Source organism: Argiope bruennichi, chromosome 5 (genome assembly GCF_947563725.1).
Source record: "Argiope bruennichi chromosome 5, qqArgBrue1.1, whole genome shotgun sequence".
Classification (NCBI taxonomy): Eukaryota; Metazoa; Arthropoda; class Arachnida; order Araneae; family Araneidae; genus Argiope; species Argiope bruennichi.
Genome location: NC_079155.1, coordinates 83,265,365 through 83,292,337, shown reverse-complemented (window position 1 = coordinate 83,292,337; position 26,973 = coordinate 83,265,365). Strand labels below are relative to the sequence as shown.

General features: G+C 28.5%; 1 protein-coding gene across 2 annotated transcripts in view; it reads right to left on the bottom strand.

The window, feature by feature from the left end:
* LOC129968759 (diacylglycerol kinase zeta-like) overlaps window positions 1–26,973 on the bottom strand; it is a 121,939-nt gene that overhangs the window by 5,339 nt on the left and 89,627 nt on the right. For both annotated transcript variants that reach the window (XM_056082984.1, XM_056082985.1), the window contains 7 exons: window positions 25,457–25,673; window positions 22,664–22,926; window positions 19,685–19,722; window positions 9,826–9,946; window positions 8,051–8,087; window positions 6,281–6,380; window positions 5,065–5,128 (listed from right to left, as the gene is read on the bottom strand). In XM_056082984.1, the coding sequence (XP_055938959.1) occupies window positions 5,065–5,128; window positions 6,281–6,380; window positions 8,051–8,087; window positions 9,826–9,946; window positions 19,685–19,722; window positions 22,664–22,926; window positions 25,457–25,673 (840 nt within the window). The remainder of the gene's footprint in view (window positions 1–5,064; window positions 5,129–6,280; window positions 6,381–8,050; window positions 8,088–9,825; window positions 9,947–19,684; window positions 19,723–22,663; window positions 22,927–25,456; window positions 25,674–26,973) is intronic.

Genomic DNA, 26,973 nt, shown 5'->3' with positions numbered 1-26,973 from the left:
AATCATGTTCTGAAGCGAATTTCTTCTCAAAAAATAAAAACTCTGCATGCTTTTTTTTTTTTCAAAAAAAGCTAAGGTAACATTATTTTTCTATTTCAAAAAGAAGCAATTATAAGGCAGAAATTCTCTTTTTTTTTTTAATTCGTGTGCTTACGCAGAAACCAATTTCGTCGTTCCAAAAATTATTTTTACAGTCTTTTATTCACATAAAAAGGTTTATTATTTAAAGAAAAGTTCTTCAAAAGTTTTCTTCTTAGGAAGTTTTCTTTTAAAAACGCAGAAAATGTCGTTCTTAATTCTGTAAAAGTTCGTGATAGCATTTTTTTTTTTTTTTACGTAGAAAGAAATAATTTCTAGAACGAATTTAACCATTAAAAAGTTAAATTAACTTTCTTTGATTTTTCCGCATGAAAACATTTGTGCCAACTAGTACTTTAGCAAGCTATGATTCATCAAAAAAAGTTTGAATCTTGACATCACTATAAATGGAAATTATCCCTTATTTTATTTAACATTGTTTTACTCAATGCAATAATAAAATTGACCTCAACTTTAAAATGCATTTTTTGATATATACGGGCATTGATTAAATTTTAGCTGCTTAATTCATGCGTTACTATTTTTTCAAAACTTGTTATTTCATCATACATAATCTGCTGGGCATATATACAACATACATAATCTGTAGAATATTTTCAATAAATTAAAATTTGTCCATTTTTATAATAAGTAGAGAGAGTATATAATGCACACCGTATAGTTTGGAACAGTGAAGCCAAAATCCATAGAATGGTGGTGGATTCATTAACAGTTTTAGATGATTGCATTCATTTTTAAATACGTTAAAATATTTATACTAACTAAACATGTTTAAAATTCATAAAATTTAAATTTTCATTTCAAACAATAAAATTATCATAATTTTTTTATCTTAATTTTTTTTTACACTTGATCTTGCAGATGTTGACGGTTTGAAATAATATAGGATATTCTTCATTATTTTGAAGTGAAATGGGAACCTAATAGGATTTAAAATTGGATGGACCAAAGAAATATCCCGCGGATTGATACATCTGAATGAATTAACTCACAATAATTTTGAAAGAGTGTTATAATCGCTATTTATGATTGCTCAGTTTATTACAATAATAAAGTTAAAGTAGGTTGTAAATGCATTCAAATTCTGTGATAATGCATCCACTAAAAATGTTTTTTAGTTAAACCTACATGTATATACAAATGATGTAAGTTCAAATTTTGATGGTGTGACTGTTTGTAAATAGAAGTGAAAACTTCATGAGAAGATCAAGAATTGAAATGAATTAAAAATTATGAATTGAAAATATCTATCGGGAAGAAGGATAGCATGGGAGGGGATTCTAAGGAAAGTTAAAGATTAATTAGATATTTTTGTAGCCCTAGAAAATTTATATTATAAGGCTTCTCTTTTAATAAGAATTGTCAATTTCATTTCATATTTCAACTCCTTTTTAAAATGTTAATCATGTATTGTAGGTTAATATTTTTTTATTTTATTAACTTTATAAAAATATATTAGTTTTAATTTATCGATCACGACTGTAGACTGCCCGGCATCAATGCCTATACTCAATATATATGCATTTCGTTTTTTAAAATATTTTAATAACTAGGTGAAACTAATGAAACACATAAGAAAATCGACAATTATGTTTGATAAAATGTTAATATTATCCTAATATTTTTTTATCATTCCTAGAATTTATATTCTTTTTCAAATTTATTTGTTTAGTAACTAGGAAAATGATTTTTTTTTATCCATTTTCTTGCTGTTTCCTGTCAGCCTAGTTACTCTTGGCCACTACCTAGCCTGCTTAGTTGGAAATCCACCCCTATTAACGCATAACCAAGAATGTCGCGCCAGCTAGTGAAGAAGAATAGGATTTTCTTCCAGTAACTTAAAAACTACGTCACAGCTCTAACAAAGAAACATGCAAATGGTATTACCCTTTAATTATTATAAAAACTACCGGAAGTGGTCTCCTTTAAATCTTCTCATGTATACTCTAATAAAGATGTTATCTCAGAAAATGTCTTGCATAGCTTTGACGTGCAATAGTTACGAAATATTTACTTTTGGCGTGAGTTCACCACCTTTATCCGATCTATCGTGTCATCCTTGGAAATATTAATCCCTATCATAATGTTTAACCCTTTAAAGGACCATTTTTTTTCTAATCATAGTATGTTAAAATATTTTTAGGCTTGAAATTAGAATAAGAAGAGGGATTTATTTAGCTTATTAGATAAATTTAATTTGATTAATTAATAAATTCGGTTAATTAATAATTAAGTAACAAATCAAGACACATCATTTTGTGTAAGATAAGGAACTGAAGCATCTAAGTTTCGGACTTACTAAAACAATTTGTCAGAACTTATGCAAACCTACATAATTTCATACAAAGATTGATTAATTTGGTGGGAAGTATACTTCTCACGGTCCTAGAAAGGGTTAAAGTATCCGAAAATCGACTTTGTGTTTTAAATGAGTTCTTCGACGACCGATTGAAACAAAATTTGATACAAAGCTACACTTGTAATCACAAAATCACATACCGAATTTCATATATTTAAGGCAGTGCGTCTCAGCTATCGCGTTTGCATGTTTTTATTGTTTCTTATGGCACTTGCCACGAGCAAGCCCGCTGCCCGGTGACAGCCGATTTAAGCCTGAGGCGGAACGCCTCTTGTTTTTTATCGTAGAGCCATCTAGGGCCAAGAAAAGGACTTTAGCTGCACACACGTCATAACTCTTTTTAGGGGGCGGACTTCATTCACGCATTTCATTCACACATCCTCAGATCGTAATATAGACCTGAATCAGAGAACGATCCCCCTTGATCCAGTAACCCCACTGGCATTACTTATTATGCGTGCGCCAGCCACCAAGCACGCGGAGAATCTTTGACCAGCGGGTTCGAACTCACAACTTAAGGAACGCGAATCCAGCGCTCTACCAACCAGGCTAAGTACGTATCGACAAACGGTCGATCACTTACTAGATTTAGATCAAAATTTGGCAGGTGTCTATACTGTAGATTTTAATTATGTGTATCGAATTCTATCCATCTAATTCGCTTAGTTTTATAGTTATAGTGTTAAATTATTAACAGCCTGACAGACAGACTTCTGAACGGAATTTACTCAAAATTTGATATAAATACCATATATAAACTTGTTTTTGAGTTATCTTTGTCACAGACAGACAGGTGAACTTTCCCGAAACTCCCAAAAATAAGTTGTGAATTCATGGAGAACAAAAACATGGAGATTCGTCAAAATCTCGAGTTCAAATTTTTTGACGATTAATATACTTTCTCTATACAACGTATACGAGAAAGTAAGAATATCTATGAATAGTCTTTTATTTTAGTGAGCAACACAAAAAAAATTTAATTCCAGTAATGGAGAGGTAAGAAATCTTTGAGTCTCAAGTTCACCGATGAAAAAAACTATTTTTCTTTTAGAATGTAACATAGGCACGTAGAATTTCAAAACTTCCCATAAAGAAAAGAAGAAAAAAAAGCAATCTTTTGAAAAGCATACTAGAAGCCTTCTTTATTTATTTTTTAATAGAAGAAACCGCAAACGGAGGAAACTGCAGGGAAAAGCTGCCCTACTTTTATAACTTCTCTTTCAACCACCGGCAAGAGCTTGAATCATTAATCCCTTCCATTTCCCGCTTTCCTTAAACCTATTATTCTGCAGTCAGCAGTCCACGGTGGCTGTTTCAAAGAGAAATAGTAGGCTTGCCCAAGCCCCAAATTGCGTGCTACTATTTTTAGTAAATCGATAGTGAAAAAAAAAAAAAGTGTGTTGATACAGCAACCATTACAAACTTCTTTTTATTATTCTGTTTTCATTCAGTTTGAAAGACTTTCCCGTAAAACGATTCATAATGTAATGAACTGTCAATAGTCCTTTATTTGACTAATCTATTAAATAAGACTTGTTCGCCAGATGATATGCACGATTTCAAGTCGTTAAAAGCAGATTCAGAAAAGGCTTACACTTGTCCGAATCGTTTATATGGATTATCGAATTTCTTAGGAACTATGATTGTGTTAGAGTGCAGAGAGTTAAAAGTTTTCATGAAAATGCAAAAATTTGAAGATTGAATTGCAAACATAAACATAATTAAATTTTGAACTTTTGATGTATTTAAATGCTTATTAAAAACATTTTAAATTAAAATACTAATCAAACACAATTTGGACTTTTTAATATTAATAGATTAAAACATTTACTTATTATTTTACTTACATTCTGTTAATAGTTAATGCAAAAACTTTACTTATAATGCAAGATTTTTTAATACAGAAATTTTGCTTACATTTTTTAATGCTTAATCTATATATTTTTTATTTTTTAAAAAATTAAACTTTTCTTTCTTAAAGCCTCAAATGCATTTTTATAGATATTGCAATTAAGAAAAAGAAATCTTAAAACTCATTAAATTTGAACACTTACATTAAAAATAAGATTATAATGAATATCGCTTTATTACAATTTTTATTTAGCGAAAAATTTCCAAAAGCATTTCACCCTTAAATAATAGAATTTAATGAGATGAATAATAGAACTTAACTCTAAATCTCATTTATTCTGTAACTGCTTATAACTGCACATTAAAAGTGGAAAAATCATTACATTTCTATTATAAGTTATCAAAACATGAAGACGAATGACTTTTAATTAAAAAGTACTGATACTACTAATTAAAAGTAATTAAAATCAGTAGTAAAAGTACAAAAAAAGTACAGTAAAAAAGCAGTAAATCAATAATAAAAGTACTTAATTAAAAGTACTGAAACTACTGACGGCAACCAATTTGTTAAAGGGAATCATACATAAATATCAAAACTGCTGTAAGAATTATAAATTTTCATATTTAATAATTAAAATACATTTTGAAATAAAAATAACTTATCTTCACGCTATAATTAAGACATTACAAATCTATGAAAGCAATATTAATATAACAAATATATAGCTAAAACATTAATTAAAGCAGATCCTTACTTTTCAAATAATTAGCTAAGACATGATCTCCCATAACATCTGCTAATTCTTGAGCAGTGTATCCCTAAATTGGAGATTAATACAATAAAATTTATGTAGATTAGAAATATCAATTCAGAAATGAGTAAATTAACTACCACAAAATGCATATTTATTAACACGGTGGTTACAACAAATAGAAAAGAAGTAAAACTTGAAGCTTATAAGCAGTAATATGTTTTGTACTTTGTATTTGGATTGTAAATTGTCATTTTTTATGAAGCAACTAAATATTATAGATGAATGTCAGCTGAATACTTTATCTACTTTAAGAAATGCAATTTGAATTAATAATTCGCATTTTTCTAATTTTTTCCTTGCCATTATTAACTTCTATATACTATCTTCTGCATATAACTCAGGTAATTTTCATTAAATATAATCTTATAATCAATATTCGAAAGCTATTTTTTCAGAAAAAAAATTTCAAAGCATCTTATTTTTTTTGAAAAGTATGATGAGTTGAAAAATCAAGGGGAGATAAAACCAAAATGAAAATCTCGGAAAAATATCAAAGAGAAAACAAATTTCATAAAATAGAGAAATCTAAGAAAAAAATTAAATTAAATTACCAATCTAATTGTCAAAAAAAAAATTCTATAGTACCTTCTCTGTATAAAGATGAGTCCCGTTGCAATTAATAAATCGCATGTAGGATTTGTGTTTTTCAACGCCTTTTTTTTTTATTGAAATGTATTATAAAGACTACACATGAAACATAAAAATTCCTATAGATTGTTGTACATAATGTGAAAAAGTATTTAGTGTCCTGTATTAAAAGTACTGAAAATAAATACGATCTGATTATGTTTTAATTTGAAATTAATATTTTATGGTCAATAATATGTAAGTTTATATGTTTCATTTGTCTCAAATCGAGAATATATGTTTTATAAGTAAAAAGTGACAGACGATAAAATAGAACCAAAAACTAGATAGTAAATTTTAATTTTCTCATTGGGTGTCTCATTTTTCCATATTTTTAATGCTTTTATTCATATTTATTTTAAATTACTCATCAAAATCGTTTTTAGCGTATTTCATAGTGAAGATAAGGTTAAAATTTTATTCAAGCGTTTGTCAAACTTCGTATAAATATGGGCAAAGTTTAAATGACAGTCTTAGCTCAGAGTTCAAATTAAAAAATGAAAATTGTTTTAATTTGAAAAAGTCGTACCTGTTTATCTCTTATATCAAGAGAGGCACCACCGCTGACTAAGATAGAACAGATTACTTTGTCCATTCTAGTTACAGCCCTGTGCAGTGCTGTATGAAACCTGTAAGTGAATTGGAGCCTTAAGACATAGTATAAAATTAATTTTAAACCTAACATTTCAAAATTTGTAAGTAGAGAAAAAGATTTATCAATAATTTCCTAGGCAAGAACAGAATTATTGAAATGTCTAAGTAGTTACACTTCCAATAGATTTACTTCGATTATATTGTTTTAATTTCAGTAATTAACAAAGTTTTAGTAAATTAGATAAAAGATACGAGTTTAGGCAAAAAAATTTTATCATTTTATCACATGTCTATTGTTTAATCAAAAGTCTGCTCAGTCAAAAATTTGGCGAAATGTCCCTAACTATTTTAAATTATTTTTTGCTGACTGTAATGATGTCGAAACATATAAAGGAAACTAATATAAGTATAGATTAAACTTTAAAAAAAATAGCCATATATCACAGAGTTTTTTTATGTGAGTGGTATTAAAAGATTGGACTATGATTCTTAGTTATGCATAAATAGTCAAAAAATTGAAAGAAATTGATTCCTGTATATAATAGGGTCTCTTAAATTATTGATTCAACCAACTGTTCGTGTATATTAATTTAAAAGGTTTAGTTTTTGGTTGTAACTGAAGTTTAATAATTTCCTTTATCAAATTACAGTTCCATTTTAAGTGAGTTGATAGAAAAATATTACATGGAAAGTTGTACCATTAATTGTAAATCAGTTAAAAAAAAGTACGTGTTACATGCCTATAAAAATTTGATGTTTAAAAATATTTTACTGAGGAAGTCATGCTGAGCGAATTAAATCCAATATTTAATTGAAACTTTTAGCAATCATTAATTTCTCTGAACCAGTGGGTCACCAAAGGCGGAGAGTGTTAAAGAATTTCATTGCAGTATGTTTTTGTAATAATATTTCCTATGCATTTTAATGTAAATTGACCGTTCTCCTGATTTTGACGGAAGTCTAAAATTATAACTTTTGCCCATACTGCAAGGATGCTTAGTTATATTAACGTTAGTTACATTAACGAACCGTTTTCTTAAAGCAACACTAGGACTATTTTGGGACCGACCTCATAGTTTTGAACCGCGGTCAGACGACGGGACTTCAGCTGGCAAACCCCTTTCCACACCAGCGGGAGGACGCTTGGTTCAGACGGATTTAATGTGCGCCAGACCGTCCTGTAAGCGATTACAGGACGGTTTTTCGGAGAAATCTAGTCTCGAACCTGAAACCCTCCGATTCCGAAGGCGATGCCTTACTACCAGGCTACTGCAGCCCTAAGATGCTTCAGAATTGTTTTCAGTTCTTGGATTTAAAACTTCAGATTGTTATGCATAATGGGTAATACCCATATGCATGAATGAACTACTCGTATTAAAAATAATGAATTGAATTAAGTGCTAAAAAGTTAATTTCTTTCATTCTCTGTTGTAAATTTATATAGAATTCGATCACCGTAATGTTTGAACACTATGAATGAATCAATCTAAATGAAAAATAGTAAAAGTAATAGCAAAAATTTGATATTTGTGCTTCACTGTTTTTTCCTGCGTTTTAAAAATTATAAATTATTATTGTTATTTTTTCATTTTTTTTTTGGAAATTTTATTTAGTGGATTTTTTATTTTGCTTTTGTCCGAACCAAGAAATCTGGTCGCAAGGTTATTACATTACTTTGATGAGTATATGGCAATCAGCAACTTACATGATTTCATCCTGAGCATCCAAAACAGATATTGGAGCTGGAAGAAAAAAAGAAGGAAAAAAAATTATTCAGGCAGCTAGAAATCAATAAAAGTGAAAAGAAAAAAAAAGAAGCCAGAGAAATAAAAAAAGATGAAGTGTTATGATAACTGTATTTGGATCAATGCCAACTGGAAATGGCTGAACGAAGCAGAGAAACCTCTTAAAAGCAGAGAAACCTCTTAAATGCGGTTTAGAAGTAATTCGAAAAAAAAAGCGATCAATAACGAATTATTAAATCTTGTTAGCCATTAGGAATTACCGTTTAAATTCGATTTAGAGCAACGCCCTCGAAAATCTTCAGCCTTAAGATGATTAAAAAAATACCGCACTGCATCTTTTGGTGAACATTATTCATATAAAATTTTTATCCAAAGAATGCTTGATAACTCAATAAGCTAAACAACATTTTAAAGAAAGTTTAAAAAATTAAATATGTATACATATTTTTCAATCTGATTCATTGCAATGATTTTTGTGTTTCTAATTACAACGAATGAATGATTCGAATAATTTTGTCTGTTTTCTGGCGTTCTTGTATATTTTGTATTGTTTTTGAATTGTATTCTTTTTAAGGCATCTCGATTGTAGTGATCATTCGGATATGGTAATCACTTTGGGTACAAGCTACAAGCGGCGTCCACTGTATTAAAATTAGCTGTTTTAAAATTACTAAATTTTAAATATTTCTGTAAATTCTTAAATGGACGGAAGGATTTAACATATGACAGTAGATAAAATGTGAAGATAACGATATGAAAATAAAAATTCTCTTGTGATCTGACTGCAGTTTGTTAAAGAGCCAAATAAATCGCGCTACGGTTAAAATAATAAACCAAAATAAATATTTAAAAGGTTGATTAAATGAAAAAGAAGGACCTCATGTTGCACCTGGAATCCCAAATTGTCTACATCCGCCACTGTACCCAGTTAGGTCCCAAATAAATATTACCCCAGAAAATTAGATAAAATGCTGCTTATTGAAATCATCATAAATTTGTAAATATTCCACAGAAAGAACCTATGTACATGTAATTCAACTTCTCATAATCATTTTCAAACTAATAAAGACGTCTGGTTATATTTTAAAGGCGAAAATACATGCAAAAAAGAAGAAGATAACTTGGGTTTGTGAGTGTCATAATGAAGAAGATGGATAAGAACTAACAAAAATATTTTGGCGTATTTCCCATATTGTCAGTGAGTCTGGTCGCAGTAGACACTTTTGATCGGTGGCCATGACTTCCATTATAAAATCAGAGAAACAAGAGAATATATATGCAATCAAATGCACTGCTACATTGCCAATTGTATGTTAAGACATAAAGAAAACATATATGACTAGCATCATAAACACAGAGCAGATTAAAAAGTTACTGATTTTTTTTCTTATGTTCAAGAAATATTTATTAATTTATTTTGAAATTTAGTGATCAACGTAATTTAGTTATTGTTTTAAGTGCATTGTTTTAGCATTTTTCCTAAATTGCTTTTAAAAATTCATAAAATTTTATGTACTAAAAATGCTTACTCGGTTCAAATCCTTTTATATATTTCGTTCATCTGCTATATTAATTATCTTTTCAAAAGAATGTCTTATAAAATATTAAGTGTCTAGTATTTAAGATATTAGATGTTTTCATAACTCTACTAGCAGGAGAGAATCAGAATAGGTCATCAAATATATTAATAAGAAAAAATGAGGAATGAATAAGCATGTTATAATTTTATTCTTACCATATGCCACCAAATACCGGACAACGTCTACATTTCCGATAAAGGCAGCGTGATGCAGTGCAGTTCTTCCTTCGTGGTCCCTCTCCATCAAACTATGACCCTCAGAATGAAGTCGAGCTACCTGAAAACATATCACAAAATAAAGAGATCTCAATTGCAATATGATAAAAAAAATACTTTTCGAGAAACAAATTACTGCATGTTTGAAATTAAGGTACCCTTGTTGAAAGGTTTAAAGAGAAAACTACTGTTACTATAAGAATACAAACCATTATAGAAGGCATTTTGGAATGTGTAAAAAAAGATTAGTCAAAAGAAAACAAATTGCGTTTTTTTTAAATGTAATCTTTTTTTCACTATTAAATAAACATACATGTAATTATTCATGACAATAATTAATTACTCCCACGCCTCTATATATCTTGCAATTAATTCATGAATTCATGATTAATTCATGATTACTACTGAATTATTAAACGGCGGCAAATTATGTTTAAACTATGCCATCTTCCGCTTGGAGAAAGAGGGCTTCATCAGTGCAAGAATGTGAAATCACTGAATAAATAAGGCCCTGAAGGGTTAGAAATGGTTTGAGGTTGAGTTGCCTTTATTCCGATAATGAGAAGTAATTTCGGAGAAAGGGGATGAACTGTGGTCGGAGATAGATCTAAGGATTCACCTCCAGTTTCCGCGTTATTGTCACTAAACAGATCAAGGGCTGCGGTCGCCTGGTGGTAAGATCTCGGCTTCGGAACCGGAGGATTGCGGGTTCGAGATCCGAAGAACCGCCGCGGCAGTGGATCTTCCGCGTTACATCCGTTGGAGCCAAATGTCCTCTTGCTGTTGTGGTGTGGAAGTTTGGAGGGGAGAGGATGCCAGCTCAGGTGTCGCCCTCGTCATCTGACCGCAGTTCAAAGTTACGAGGTCCATCCCAAAACAGCCCTAGTGTTGCTTTAAAACGGGAATTTAATAAAACTGAACTAAACTAAACACTACACAGATCATTCAGTTTTCTGGATGCTAAGGCAGGATAGTAATAATTTACTTAGATTGAGTAATATACTACAAACTGCTCACTTACTATTCCCGCGTCTTTCTTCTTTCTAGCATTCAAAACGTAGAAGTGTTGCAATCGTTAAAAAATTCGAATTCAGATTTAGATGAATCTCTTCGTTTCAAACCTCCATGAATTTGGAAAGTACAGTTTTAATATTATATTTGTTAGTCTGTCCGACTGACAGTCTGTCTGTGAACATGAAGACTTGAAAGCACGTTTAGCTAATTGGATGAAATTTGGTATGTTTATTTAAGACCAAATTGATAAATTCTTATCCAATTTTATTTGGTTATCCGTTTGTTATAGAAATTTATAATAACATTCACAACAAGAAAATAAATTTTGGATATAAGTTTGAGAATTTGATATAACATGGCTTTCATGTGACTAAACTCAGTTTGGAAAAAAAATAAAGTTGAAAAGAAAAATACATTAAAAAACTGGATATATAAAAGATTCACATTTTAATTGAAATTACAATTAATAAATATCGACAAACTCCTTTAATTTCAATTCCTGTAGAGGAAATTCATATTCCATCTTCCGATTGCATTGAGATGAAAAAGGCCTTCTGATTATCCCCGAGATGGAGATTAGTTGTTAGGAAAAAATAAAAATAGAAATTTTAAAGAATGCTGCCAACATCAAAAAAAATTTTTTACGCATTAATCATAAGGTGAAATTGCTGAATGAAAAATTTAATGGCTCCAGCGCAAGCAAAAATGCGCCAATTAGCTTAAGCTTCTATTACCAAGCAAAAATATTATTGAGTGTTACGAACAGCAACAGTCCATAAACTTGAACCAAGTATTAGAGCATAGAATTCTACGATATTTCAAGCAACCTGATGAGGTTGTTTTTCTTTATGAGAATACTATGCCATACATTGCACTCGTTTTGCTGAAATGTGTAAATGTCTCTCTAAGTATTCCCTAGATGGTCTATCATTTTATTCTCTGCAAATATCTTTTCCCTCTAGAGAAATAGGTAGAATTCAATAAATAAACGAACAGCTTCAAAAGAAAGAGACTTTTATAACCGAGGATAAGACTTACTGAAATAGACGATGGTTTAAGTTTTTGATGGAACATAGCTCTAAAAATGATATACTGCTTTATCACGTAACAAGAATAAAGTTGCTTTCTTTACTTTACAACAAAAACTTTTGCAGAAAATTTATAGAAGTACTAAATCTGACATTTATTTTGACGGTTTAAAGGATTTGTGCTTTTGATAAACCTTACCTTACCTTATCAATTCTCTGTAATAACTTATGCTGATCCAATTTCCATTTTTATAACATTTATAAATTTTCATTTCTGTTTGTCAAATTTCATATATTTATTTTATTTCATAAAAATTTCCCACTAATTAAAGAGATTTTTTAAAATTTCTTATATGTGTAACAAACTTTTGACCAACTAATCATTTTCAACTGTTTTTCACATTTCAAATCTATTTACAGATATTCCTGTTCTTATATAAAATAATATTCTTCTTTGCACATTTATATATAATGTTATATTTTGATCCCGCATAAGAAAAAATACAAACATCTTGAAAGAATGTAATAAAAAAATCTTTACAGAAACGAAGACTTTGCAGTTTATGCCAGTAGTAAAATATATAATGGTTAAATGATGGGAAATGAACCTAAAATGAATTATTGTTATTTAATTTTTACCAACTCACCTATCAACCCAAAATAGTGAATCACTCTAAAATAAAGTTATAAGCTTCTACCCTTAAATAAATAATAAAAATACATGCAATTAAATATTAAAGATGAACTTTGGAGGAAACTGGATCTTGTAAATCCCAATGAGACTCAATAAGGAAAAAACTGAGCTTAAAATGACTTCTGGAGATTATTAAGCAATAACTATTTTTGGCATGGAATTAAGAAGAAATCCATCTGGAAGCAATATAGCTTTATTGTTATTCCTACTTTCTTTTACTAATCCCACTGACGTCAACATTGGCGTCAATTAAATCCTTATTTGGCATCAAGATATATAAATATTTTACAGCAGCATTGCGGATTGAGACCCCATCGCATTACAAATCAATATTTTTATCATACCATAGGGAGTGATTTCGTGAAACATTCTCATGTATGCTTTTGTAAATAAACTAGTGTATTATTATTCATATGACATTGGCGAACAGTAGTTACCATAAAGCCCTTACGCACGATTTTTGGCGATTAATCGCTAGTATGCGGTTAGTACACAAGCATCGGAACAATGAATGCGTATTTTGCATTACTTTTCATCCGATCGATGGAAATCAAGATTTGACATTGAATTACATTTGTAGTCACAAGATCACATACAAAATTTTATACCTGTAAGTTTTTGAATTACCGTATTTATATGCTTTGAAAACACAGACGGATTGACATTCAACCTCTATGTGACTTTGTATCTGTGTGACTTTGTATCTGTGTGACTTTGTATACAAATTTATTAGGTAACTGCACTTTAGATGTTACGTCTGTGTACCAAATTTTCTTCATCTAATTTTGAAGATATCGATTTCTTCGCTTTAAATTACATTCGAAAAGGCAAACAAGTAGACTGCCTCTGATTGAATTTCATTCAAAATTCGATAGTGATCTACAAATTTACTGTAAAGACTACATACCGAATTTCATCTGCCTAGTTCAAGGGGTGTTGAGTTGTAGTGTTCACAGATTGGGAGTCATTATTTTAAAACTGTTTCAGAGAGGTTTAAAATGTGGAGATTCGCCAAAATTTCGAATTCGAATTCTTTTGACGATTACAGTGTATTATGTACTTGATATACGAAAAAGTAAAGAGTCCTTTAATGATAATAGTTTAATAACAACAACAACAACAAAAACCTGAACTTTCGGCTAGTTTTTGCTTGAGGTTCCGTGGTTACTTTGGCCTTATTTTTATACAAGTCTGGCATTGCAATCTAATCTGACTAATTAACCTTGACAGACAGATTTATTAACAGATCTTTTTTCATTTGACCACTACAATAGCAATTAATTTAATTTATATCTCCTTTTGAACAGCCTAGTGTTTTCTATTATTCCTTATAAAAGCGACATATTTGAAAAATTGATCATAATTATCGACTTATTGAATAAGGACGCATAATATCAAGAAAATGGATTATGTTTTAATAGAGATTGTTTTCTCCATTAAAACCATTGGAATGTAATCCCTTAACATTATTTTCGATTTTATTGGAATTCGATATCTTCGACAGAAATATAATGTTGAAAGATGAAGTTGGACAAAAAACGATGACGAACCTTCATATTGTAAAAGTCTTTAATTCTGATCATATCAAATTTATCTCAATCATATTTATAAAGTTTCCTTGATAAGTCTCCTATCAATCGAAAAGGATTTGATCTTTTCTAAAATCTCATTGGAAATATACAATTCCTTAACATTTGCACAGTGATATCTTATTATAAATGAATATTTTATCGAAGCTTTTATAGTCACCACGATAAAAATTTAAATTTAACTAGTGGGAGTAGTCTCTTCAAAACTTTCTCGTATGCTCTCTATAAAGGTGTTATCCCAGAGATCTCCTTATATAGCGTTGGCGTACAATAGTTATAAAATATTAACATTTGTCATGAATTTAGCATTTTTTACTGAATCTATCGTATCATCCTTGGCGAGTTATTGCGAGATTAAGCCCTGCCATGCGCTTAATAGTATCTAAAAATCGAATTGTGTTTTAGTTACGTTTTTCTCAATCGACTGAAATCAAAATTTGATACAAAACTGCATTTGTAGTTAAAAAATCACATACCAAATTTTATATATTTAAGTCATTGTGACTTTGAATTATCGCGTTTATATATTTCTAAAAGTACAGATCGACAGATGGTCAACCACTATAGGTATTAATTTTGTGCACCGAATTTAATCTATCTAGCTCTCTTCATTTTGTAGTTATCGTATTAAACTATATTCGAAAAGCCGAACAGACAGATTTCCTCTGAATGGAATTCACTCAAAATTTGATAGAAATTTACAAATTCGGTATTAAGACCATATGCCAAATTTTATCCATCTAGCTCAAAGCGTTTTTGAGTTATCTTTGTGACAAAGGGATGGACATTTTCCAAAAATGTGTTTTTCGAATTCAGGGTGATCTAAAATGTGGAGATTCGTCAAAATCTCGAATTCCAATTTTATGACGCTTATTATAATTCCTCTATACTACATATACAAGAAAGCAAAAATTTGAATTTTGGTTTAAAAATATAAACGAAATTTATCTTTCACTTATACACTAATAGATCAAAAGCCTACACCAGTTGATGTAACAGAACAATCACAAGCCCAAACTTTAAACGAAAACTGTCATTTCTAAAAACAAAATAAATATCAGCTAGCTAGGTATATCTAATATAAACTCGCTTGAAGTTTCAGATCGACATGATAGTATTTTCCGTATCACTACTATTACTAATGTAGTTATCGACTTCGTGCCTAATTCAATTAGCGAGGAATTCGGAACGGAGTTGTTGATGCAAAATAAAATGTTACTAGTTCTAGTAACACTTCTATGCTCAAGCTGATATGCAATTATATTTGAACATGCTCGATTGCAACTGAAAAGATACATTGTTAGATTTCAGCCAACCATTCTGTTGTAACTGAATGTTCCTAATTATTTCCGAATGTATTATTCGTTAGCTCGTCGGTGCAAAAGATTTTTAGTTTGACTGGTGACTGCATTGTATTATTCTTTCCGAACAAATCATCTCAAGTGCGGTAACTATTTTAATGAGGTGAATAAAATAGAAACTTTTTCTCGTTTGGTGCTAATATTCAAATATCTCGTTTTCTATTTCAATGATCAACAAAATATGCGTAGTAAATATTGTCGTTTCTTAAACAAACTGCAAATCCCATTCAGTATTCAATTTCAAAAAGAAAGAAAGAAGAGATAATTATCAAAGAGAAATTTTTTTGCTTGACTAAAGATTTTATCATTTTTTCACGTGAAGTTAAAGATAAGTGCTTTTATACATGAATATAGTAAAATACATTAAGAAAAAAGATGCGTTGGCGGCACTGTACCTTTTTTTCATGTTTTGAACTTTGTTAATTCTTTTCAACATTGAAACTTAATTTTTTTTTCTTTCTTAACAGAGAGATGAATAAAAGCAAAGAATCTTGTCAACATCATATAAGATTGAAAAGAATTATTTTTGCTCTTTTATTCAATCTGATTATTGTTGAAGCGCTTAATAATTTGATTTCGAATGAAAATGATTTTTTTCTGTTTCTTTCTACAGAAAATTTAATTTAAAAAGATTTTCTTTAATGCAAATTTACTCCTCCTCACTTTCATTATTGGCGTCTAAATAACACGAGGATTCCATTTTTGAGAAAATTGCACGTCAAAGCTAATTAACGTGTAGGATGATCTACTTAGTGCAAGCTCAGGAAAAAAGGTCATTGATCAGCTATTTTGGCATGTTGTTTTTTATATTAATTAGCATGAACGTTGATGTTATTTCGGGTAAACAATTATCTCGGAAAAAGCTTTCTAATCCAGGAATTAATTAACACTAATAAGATTTATATAGTTCAAGAATTTTTTAATGAACAATAATACTTTTCAAATAAATATTAATTCAAGAATTAATATTTGAAAGGTGTTCATACCATTACTGATAATTTCATATTTCAAATTTAATCTTAATATTCAAATCCTTTTCATTCTGTGATTTACATCGTCTTGCAATTCTTCTCTTACTTGGAGAGTAAAAGTACTTTTCCATAAATCAATACTTAAACTGTTTGATTTTTTTTTTTTTTTTTTTTTTTTGCGAAATAGTAGTGGGGTTTTTTTTTGTATTTTTATTAAATAAGGAATAATTGTGAATTTTTATTTAGAGAATATACGTTGTGAGCAGATATAACTAAAAATACAAGCTAGTTGTATACTAAGCTATTCTATTAACTTCAAATCAAACGCCCTAGATTATCCAGAACAGAGTTTTGAACTCTTGGACATCAACTTTACTCGTTGAGTAAATGAATATTGATCAAAATAAAATACTAAATAGAACAGACATATTAGAAAGCTATTTTTAATAGAATTTTTTACATATTTCATCTAATAAGGATAATTTTGAGAAACCTGAGTTGAATTTGAAATATTTTGAATTGAAATTGTTTTTACTATGTACCTTCATATGCCAAAGGGTGGTAAGTATTTAATACTTAAAAGTAAAATGGCTTCCAAAATAAATAACAATGAAGCCACAACAGTTAAAAATTTAATTTTTGAAGTCAGATCCAATTTTAAATTTCACTAGAAAATTTAAATATCTATTATTTTGTATTATGAAACTTTTTTTAATTTGAATAATTCTATGTTTCAGAATCTGATTTTTTAATATCTTTGTGAACAGCAATTCTTCTATCTTTTTTTTAATGCAGTATTTGATAGCCAAGCATTGATAGAAGAAACAACAGTTTCTTCTATCAAATACTTGGTCTTCTATCAAATGCGTATAATTTATTGCAAAGTATTATAATATTTATAACAACTGCGACATCTCAAGTTAGGAAAAAGGGCAGAAATATTTATTTTTATTTTTTTAAAAAAAGGAAGATTCGCTATTCCTTGGAAGTTGGAACTGAGTAGCTCTATTTATTAGTGCATTGAGAGTAAGGATTCAGAAAAATTAACAAAGTAAAGTTATAGATTTTAGAAGAAAGAAGCACAAAGAAAAATTCTTCCCAATGCCATCAATTCCTACTAAGAAATCTACTCTTCTTTATTATTTTTATCAGGATCGATGACATACCAAAATCAAGAGAATCATAAAACCAAGCAAAAAGAGAAAAAAATTATAAAAATTCCATTAAAATAATGTAAACTTTATATTAAAATGAAGAATTATGAAATAAAGACAAACGATTTTAAAAAGTTCGAGATCTGAAGATTTTTATTAAAATTCGTGAATTCTTTCATTTAACAAAAAGAGAAAAAAATACACTTTTTGAAATTCGTTTTAAAAACAGCATGAAAGTGTTTTTATTTTTATTTAAAATAATCTTATTTTTTTAAAAACTAGATTTTTATTTTAATTTACATTTTGAATAAATAACCATTCATTATTTATTTTTAATTGTTATAAACGGATGGAAATTCGTGTTGTAGGTGTATGATTAACAGCAAAAAACATTTGACGAAGGTTTGCTAGAGGAGTTGATTACTTGAGTTGCCATGGTAACAACAAACTCAAGGAACCCATTAAAGCAGATATCAATTACATTTTTTCTGCGAAAGAAAATTAATGAAATAAAATATCATCTAATCAAAGATTATTGTTTATTAATTTTTTAATGAAGCAATGTGTATTACAAGAAATAGTTAGAGTAATTTAATTCTTCAACAGATTTATCATACAATTTATATCTATACTTATAATAAAGCTCAATGTGTGTGTGTGTGTGTGTGTGTGTGTGTGTTGGCGCTCTACAGGCCAGGTCATTTGACATACAGCTATCAAATTTGGTACATGTATACCTTAGAGGTCGGGAATGTGCACCTGGGGTCCCTTTTTTTGAAATTTTAATTAGAATTTTAATTATTAATTAAAAACTAACTTTCCCGCCAAAAAAATCTTCCATTTTCCCCACCGCCAACTTTTCCGCCAAAAAAATCTTTCATTTTAACCACCGCCAAATGAGTAAGGCTTCAGTTGTTTTTTTCTCCCAACAGTAATGAGGCTAGGGTTAATATTTTTCGGCGGATTATTTCAAACGATTCTGTTTATTTTCTTAATGTTTTATGCATTTAAAATGAAACATTGTTAATTAATCCATGTTTCACATTCATTCTGAAGTACTTTTGAATTAAAATAACACAGAATAAAGGAAATTAAAAATGTATAATCTGCATAGCGTTACCCCAACTGGCGTAGAAAAATTCACGCATTTGCGTTAATGTAACTGGCGAAGAAAATTCACGCATGCGCATTATGTTCTGACTGTTGGCATGACAACCAACGAATGATTTAAATTATTTTTAGGTTAGTTGCATGCTTTTGTAAGTAAATTGTATTTATGTTAGTTATATATTTTTTGTATATGCTTATAGTTTTAAGTACATCGTTTTTTAAGTACTTTTTTTAAACCTGTGTTCGACCGATTATTTTAAACGATTCGTTTTATTTTCTTAGTGTTTGACGAATTTAAAATTAAACATTGTTAATGAATCGATCTGTTCATGATGAATTTCAGAAAATTTTGTTGACAAAGTCTTGAGATATTACATAAATTAAAAAAGATATTCTTTAGTGCCCATAAAGTTTAAACGCTCAGTTACTCTGTTATCAGTAATCATATTATAAAAAAATGCTTTGTTTCAGTAAAAAATATTATGATATTAATTGCAGATTAATTCTTTCCACTTTAATTTAAAGCATAAATTCTACGGGAGCTAACAGAAAATTAGAGAGATAATATTACGTTATGACTGAAGGCATTTATAATATTATGAGTGAATTATATGACTATCAAAATTAGAAGTTTTTAAATATTTTGATGAAGAATCTATTAAAGTAGCGTAAAATATTTAATTATTAAAATTTAAACGAACATTAAGATTGGCGAACCGGCTGGTCGCCAAAGGCGGCTAGTATTTAATATTAACACGAATTGAACCAACCATATAAAATACATCCTTTTTTTATACATAGATAAGAAATGCAGCAAAAATAGTGCTTAAAAAATTTCAATTAATCTAGCTACAAAGAATTTACCAAAAGAGACTTACCTGTTCCAAACTTCCCATTTTAGCAGCAGCAATTAAATCTAAAAAAATTATTCTAGCTTAATCAATACTGTAGAAAAAATATATAGTAAAATATTGAAGTAAAAATAAGTCAAATATAAAATTTAAAACAAATAATGAATCATGAATTCGAAATTTTCAATCTGTTTCAACTAATAATTAAATTAGACTATGTACGCTTGTCACGTTTTCGTTGCTATACGAAAAATCTGGAGATATAATAGAAATATAATGTAGAAGATAAGAGTGTGCATCTTGGAGCAATTTATTTGTAATTTTTGTTAAAATGTTGACCAATTAAAAATTAAGCGAGATTTTGGCATTTGTCTGTAATAATTCGAAAAAATATTAAAGTACAAAAATAATTTGTATATTATTTTAAACTTTAGAGGTAAATTTTTGCTTTTAATGTTATTAATTGAGTTTTTAAAAAGTTTAAAAATCCATTATAATCCAGTTTAAAATGCCATTATTTAAAAAAAATTATATAATTTTTAACAAACTTTCCCATTATTACAATGAAAATGAAGCCTTCAGTGTTTAATCTAATATTTCATCGCATCATTTTCTTCCATTATTGAAAGTTAGGGAAAAAGATTCTATTTATTATCTGATGAGTTTATAAAATGAGTTGCAGTGCTGTGAAAGACATACGCAATTAGTAAATCACCCGGAAAGTTAAGAAATTTCAAGTTCATAATACAGAGAAATGGTGTAAGGTTATTGAGAATACACGTTTTTATTATCTATCATAATTTGATGCTTGAAACTATTTTGTTAAGAAAGCCATAATTATTAATTTACGCAAAAAACACTTAATTGAAATTAGATACAATCAATATCCTCTGAGAAAAAGTTGATATTCAAAGGTTGTTTGTTTTAAATAAAACAATAGTTAGATTCCTAATTTCTTACCAGAAATTTACGCTGAACATTACCATGAAGGAGAAAAGATAAGTTTAAATGTCTTAAAAACAATAGCCATAATGAAGATCACAAAAAAGTAATCTGAGTTATATTTACTATACAACTTGAACCGAATTTCGAAGAAAAAAAACATTAATTATGTTTAATTCTAATATTACTTGTTACAAGATATAAAACAAATATCTTTGATTACACATCAAACTAACAAACATTTCTAAACATTTATTGATTTTAGAAGATTAAGTAATATCTACACAATATTTGCAAATTAGAATGGTTTTCCAATTGCATATTAATAAACATTGTTTTCTTAGCAAAAACTGACCGTATAAGAATTTCATTAATCAAGATTCAATTAAGAAATATGGCGAATTTTTTTAATCAATGAATATGATTTTATAAATATAACCTAAAGCAAAATTAAATCAGTATTCGTGTAAATTCATGGTGCTCTAATTAATATAAAAATTTTTGTACATTGAAAATATTTTGAATTGTTTTGAATTTTAAAGAATAATTACAGTTGATTATGGAATATTATGTGGCAGTTATGCATTTTTATCCATATCTATGAATATATGACATAGTATTTTAGGATTAAAATTAAGAAAATAATGTTTTAATTGTCATTTTCAAGCATGTTTCATTAATTATATATCGTTTAGTCAGTCAACAAACAGTCAATTTAGTTCCTACTGCTGAATTTTTTTGAAGCATACTGTTTTTTCATTTAAATAAGTTTAATTATTTTTTTAAAAAAAACTAAGCATTGACATAATGACATAACCTTAAAAATATTAAATTGTAATATTTTTTCAATTAAATTAAAAACAAAATTATATATTTAAATTAATTTTTCATGCTGCATGTTCTAAAAATATGTTAACTTTTCCTGATGTTAATACAAAACAGATTTAATAATCTTGCGAACATCTGAATATTTAAGATATATTTACTTTCGATTATTTTGTATTTAACAGCTGGCGGTACAGTTTCATGACTGATTAGGTTAACTGAGGCGGTAATTTATTTTCAGTTTAGCCGACGCATTCTCTTTAGAACCTCGACTGGCAGACTGCCAAAAACGGGTCTCGCATTCGGAAGGAAAGGAAAAAAAACCGACGTAAGCGAAAGAAAAAAAAAATGTTTAACTTCGAAAATGCTCTGTTTCTAATACAGTTTCTAACTTTCTTGCCACTAAATTGTTATAAGTATTAATCAGGTGCCTTAACTAATAATTGTACAATTCTAATAAGAATTTTTTAACTTTCTACTTTCATGAGAACTTATCCACATTCATCGACGATTTGGGGGGTTTGAATATTGGCACAAAACTTATCATAATGCTGCAGAATGCTGTTTCAAAATTCAGAGTGCCTAATTTTTTAAGTCTTTGTATAGGTATAAATGTAGGATGGTACAGCCATTATTTTATATATTAAAAAGTTATGAATCTGGAAGTATAACTAATGTATTGTAATGCTCTATTATTTTTGTGGAAGTATAATTAAAAAGAATTTTTTTTGTAATAAGATTTAGTTCATCAAATTGATTGGCATGATGAAATCAATTTTAAATAGCTTCAATAACTTTATTATTATTATTAATATAGTCATACCGATTATTTTTTATAAAATGCAATTTTTAAAAACAAAAGAAAGCATCAAATTTTGATTGAGTAATAATTTATTTTGAATCATGATTCCATAATAACTACATAATAGTAATACTATATAATAGTTATCAATACTAATAATTGATAAAAAAAATATGTTTATGAAGTTACTAAAATGAGAATTTTAACATAACCATTAATTAATTATTATGTTGTTTAAGCTAAAAATGTGCCGAAATGTAAAATTTAATCTAACAATTTCTTAGAAGTTAATGAACTATCAGAATGAAACAACAGCGTTTAAAAATATTATTAATAACTTAAATTTCATTCTTTTTTATAATACTTTTAGGTTTTAACGCCAATATTTATAGCATAATATTTATCAAAAATTTTAATTGCAAATTATCACACTATACCTATATTAGCAAGATTCATCATTTCTTGTCTATTAGCTGCAGAGTCTTTTCTTTCTGTATTTACTTCTGATGGCCGTCTGCTTGAATTGGCAGATTTGGTATCAATATCTAGTGTTACCATACTTGTATCCAATGCTTCTGTTTTCGAATGCAGTTGTTCTGAATTTGATTCTGATGTTTCTATTTTAGAATGTGAAGATTTTAAGTTTAAATCTCTTGATTCTGTTTGATTATCTGTTGGATCGATACTTTCTCTATGCTCCCTGAAAAATAAATGAAATTCTTGTTTATTTTGGAAGAAGCATTTTCGCATTCTGTAAAAAATTTTCAGTGCCTCATGGATTTACTTATTTTATTATCTGTCTTAAAAAGAAGAATAATACATCAGAAAATATTTGGAATTTTTTTTTAAATTGAAAAAGTTATTTTTATCTGAACAAAACGCTGATAAAAACAAAATGGAATCATTACAATCGAATTGTTCATACTCATTTCAGACTTGGTAGTTTCAAACATTTCAAATATTGAATAAATAAAAATAATAGAGGCAGAATTTGAAAGATTATCCTCAGTTTATTTATATACAAATAAAATTTGTTGAAACTTTAGCATTTATTTTTTTCTGATGGCGGGCATCGGAAGTTTGGAAAGGCGGTTGTCTGATTAGGTGTCATCTTCATCATTCGCTGATGGATTTAGATTATAGGTCCGTTCGAATTCAGCGTTTCTTCGAAATGGAATGCTAATATAACAAAATTAATTATTTTGCAACAATTTCTTAAAATTCATGCAATGATATTTTAAAATCTAATTTAAATCTTTAATTAATTTCCAAATTTCCATCGTAATTTAGCCTATATTAATTTCCCTCCAAACGTTCCCCTATTTCTTGATCCAATTCCCACTTTTTATTCAATTAATTCAACACTTGCTGAATAAAACTGCCGCCTTTGCCATTTACTTACGTCATCAGCGAAGGGATAAAAATCCCTAACGCTTACAATATCGAAAATACCTAAGACTCCAGTTCCTAAATTGACATGTGTCGAAGAGAACCGTATAAAAATCTCATTGTAAAATCACTGAAGGGGAAAATTTCTCGCTCTTTTACTCCTATGTCGCGATGTAGATTGATGTAACTCTTCTCGCATTTTATTTGTATAGATTATTTCTTTTGGAATGAAGTAAAACAAAATTTAATATATATGTATATGTGTACATATGACGCATACGCAATATTTTTGAGCGGTTTTGTGGCCGAAGACAGAGAAGACATTTGAAATTTTAAACGAACTGACGAACGTTCACAAGCTTAAATACCATGAGATTCTGATAGGGATTTCTTTACATGTGTCGATTTGATAAGGAAATTATAGGTATCTTTTAAAAGAATTTGCTTGATTTGACAGTTTTTTATCCCTTTGCTCGGAGCGTGTGAAAGTGCAGATTTAAGCATTTTTACAGAGCTTGTGATGCATTAATTAAACAAAAAAGGTGGAATTGGATCAGGAAATAAGGAAACATTTTAGAATTAAATTAAAAGAGTTTAATTAAGATAAAATTTAGGAAATTAAATAGGATTTAATTTATATTTAGAGATACCATAACATATACATATAATTGTTTTACTACAATAATTAAAAAAATTATTGTTCTGAAATAATAGTAATTAATTTGATTATTTTAGCATTCCATTTCGAAGAAGAGCTATCTTCGAACGAATCTATAATTTAAAAGAACCGTGATTGAATGATGAGGACGACACCTAACCCGACAACCACCTCTCCATACTTTCGATGTCTGCCATTAGAAGAACATTTGACTTCGTTTTGATGAAAGCTCATTAGAATCTCCCAAGCAATAGTTTTATTAGAGAAATCAGAATTCGAATGAAGAAAACCATTCGGTATCAAAGCTGAAATTTTACCATCGGGTCCCCGTTACACTTAAGAAACGAATTCTTTTTTTCTTCTTTTTTTTAAGATGATTGAGAATTTATTAATGTTTTATCAATCATATTATATAAATACACACTATCATATATATGTGATATACCAAAAACTAAGCTTCAAGAATTTTTAATTTTCTGCTATAATTTTTTTCTGTTATAAATGCAGTTTTATTAAATTTTTGAAGCTTATCAATAAAATTTCAGTAATTCACTTGATAATGCCCTTGATTTAAGCACAATTTAATCTGTTTTGCAAATAAAAAAATACACAAAAAAGTTTTTAATATATAATTATCCTGGGAGTTAAAAAAAGATTTAATAGCCTTTCTCTCAGTGGTATTATTGAAGCTCATTTAAATAATAATCATTATTTCAGTTCACGTTTAAAGGCATTTAAAAAAATTTTTTTCTTTACTATTTATTAATTACTATTTTTATAACAAATCTTTTGTAGAGATCTTTGTATTCTAACAACTTTGTAATTTAATTAACTTTGTAGTTTAAAAATAATATACCATCGAAGCTAAACTTTTAAAGTCCATTGTTTTATTTCCTTCAATTAGAAAGGCTATTTATAATTATTCTATAACGTTCCACAGCTGCTTTCCTTTTAAGAATATTCTAGCATTTTTCAAATTTTGTTTTTATTTCTATTCAACAACCTTCTCAGTGTTGCCGACAAACCTGTTGTTATGAGCTCCCCCTCTCACTAAATATTTACTCAAACCTTTGTTGTCAGTTTCTCTAACCAGTTTATTATCTGCCGCCATATTTAGCTAAAAATTCAATACAGCGCATCACCTCTACAAACAAAAATGAAAATTTTAATATTTCAGCTTCACCCGTAATCTCCGCTTCCCTGCGAATGCCGGCTTCCTGATGAAGTTGACACGTGACTGACGTCATCGCCATCAGGCTCCGCCTTCGTGGCGTCACTATTAACGTCATCTGCGGGCTCCCTTTGTTCAGCAATATAGAGTTCTTGGTCGCAAATGTCATTCACATAATATAAATGCTCTTGGGCTTCATCGATTCGAAAAAATTTTGCGCCGCTGCACGCTAGGAAGAAAAGAAGAAATTCATTATTTCTATTTTTAATCGTAAATTCAACTATGTCTAAAATGTCAAAAGTGATCTTTTAATCTCCAAAATGGAGAGAATCGTATTTAATTTATTTTTCATTCTGTGATTTTACATTTATTAGTTCAGATAATTTGATTTTTGGAAACCAAAAAGAATTGAAAGTAATGAAAGAATTAATAAATGTCATATCAATTTTATAACTATATTGTGGTCATCATACATAAAATTAAACAAACTTGAACCGATGTTGGATATAAGAAAAATAAATAAATAAAAGGACAAATTGAATAGTAGATGATCTAAGATTTTATTCTACTGTAAACAGAAGGAAAAGAAGCAATTAAAAATTTAATAAAAATGTAGCAATGTCATTTTGGATGGTGTTATCATAAAATAGGAATAAATATTTTTTTTAATTTGTAAAAATTTCTTAAATTTAAAATTGTTTTTTGTAATAAAAAAATCTTTTAAAAAAAAATAGAAAATGTTATTAAAATGGGCAAATTTTAATAAACAAGCTTAATAAGTATTTTTTCCCTTTATTTTTTGGTAAGAGCAAACGATTCATCAAAAGAAATTTTCGCTCAAATATTGAAGAACCAATAATCTCAAGAAAGAGAAAAATTATTAATTTCTCTGACTTCATAGATTTCATCAATAAAAAACGCAAAATTAATGGTTTGAGCGAATTTTCTTTTATTTTTCTGAATTAAATAAGAGTAAAATATCGTCTATAAGTTTAACGAAGGCCTGACGTTGAACAATATATAAATGAAAAAAAAATTTAATGTTCTCATTTGAATATTCTAAATTTAATTTTATAAACTTATTTTAAAATTAAAGCAACAATTTAATTTTAAAGTATTTTGAAATATAGTGGACGCCGAAATATAGTGAAAATACAGTTAATGTGATTGCAGTGAATGTTACTATTCGCTTTATGGAATCAAATTCCTCTGGTACCGAACCGAAGCATTCAAATCCGCATAAGAATTTATGTTTTACTGTGATCACTTTACCTATTATGTTACCAATTTTGAAGTCGATAATTAACCGATCCTTCAATTTTACCAACTTTATGATTGATGTTAAAACTCCCTTTGTAAAGAACATCTGAGAGTTATCTGTCTCTTACAATGAGGATCATATTCTTTTATCAGGATTACAGTGGTCTAGATTGGTTTAAAAGGTCAGCTAAGCTGCTAGATCTAACTGCTTAATAGTCATACATTTCTGTCGGCTATGATTGAATTACGATAACAAAATGGATAAAAAA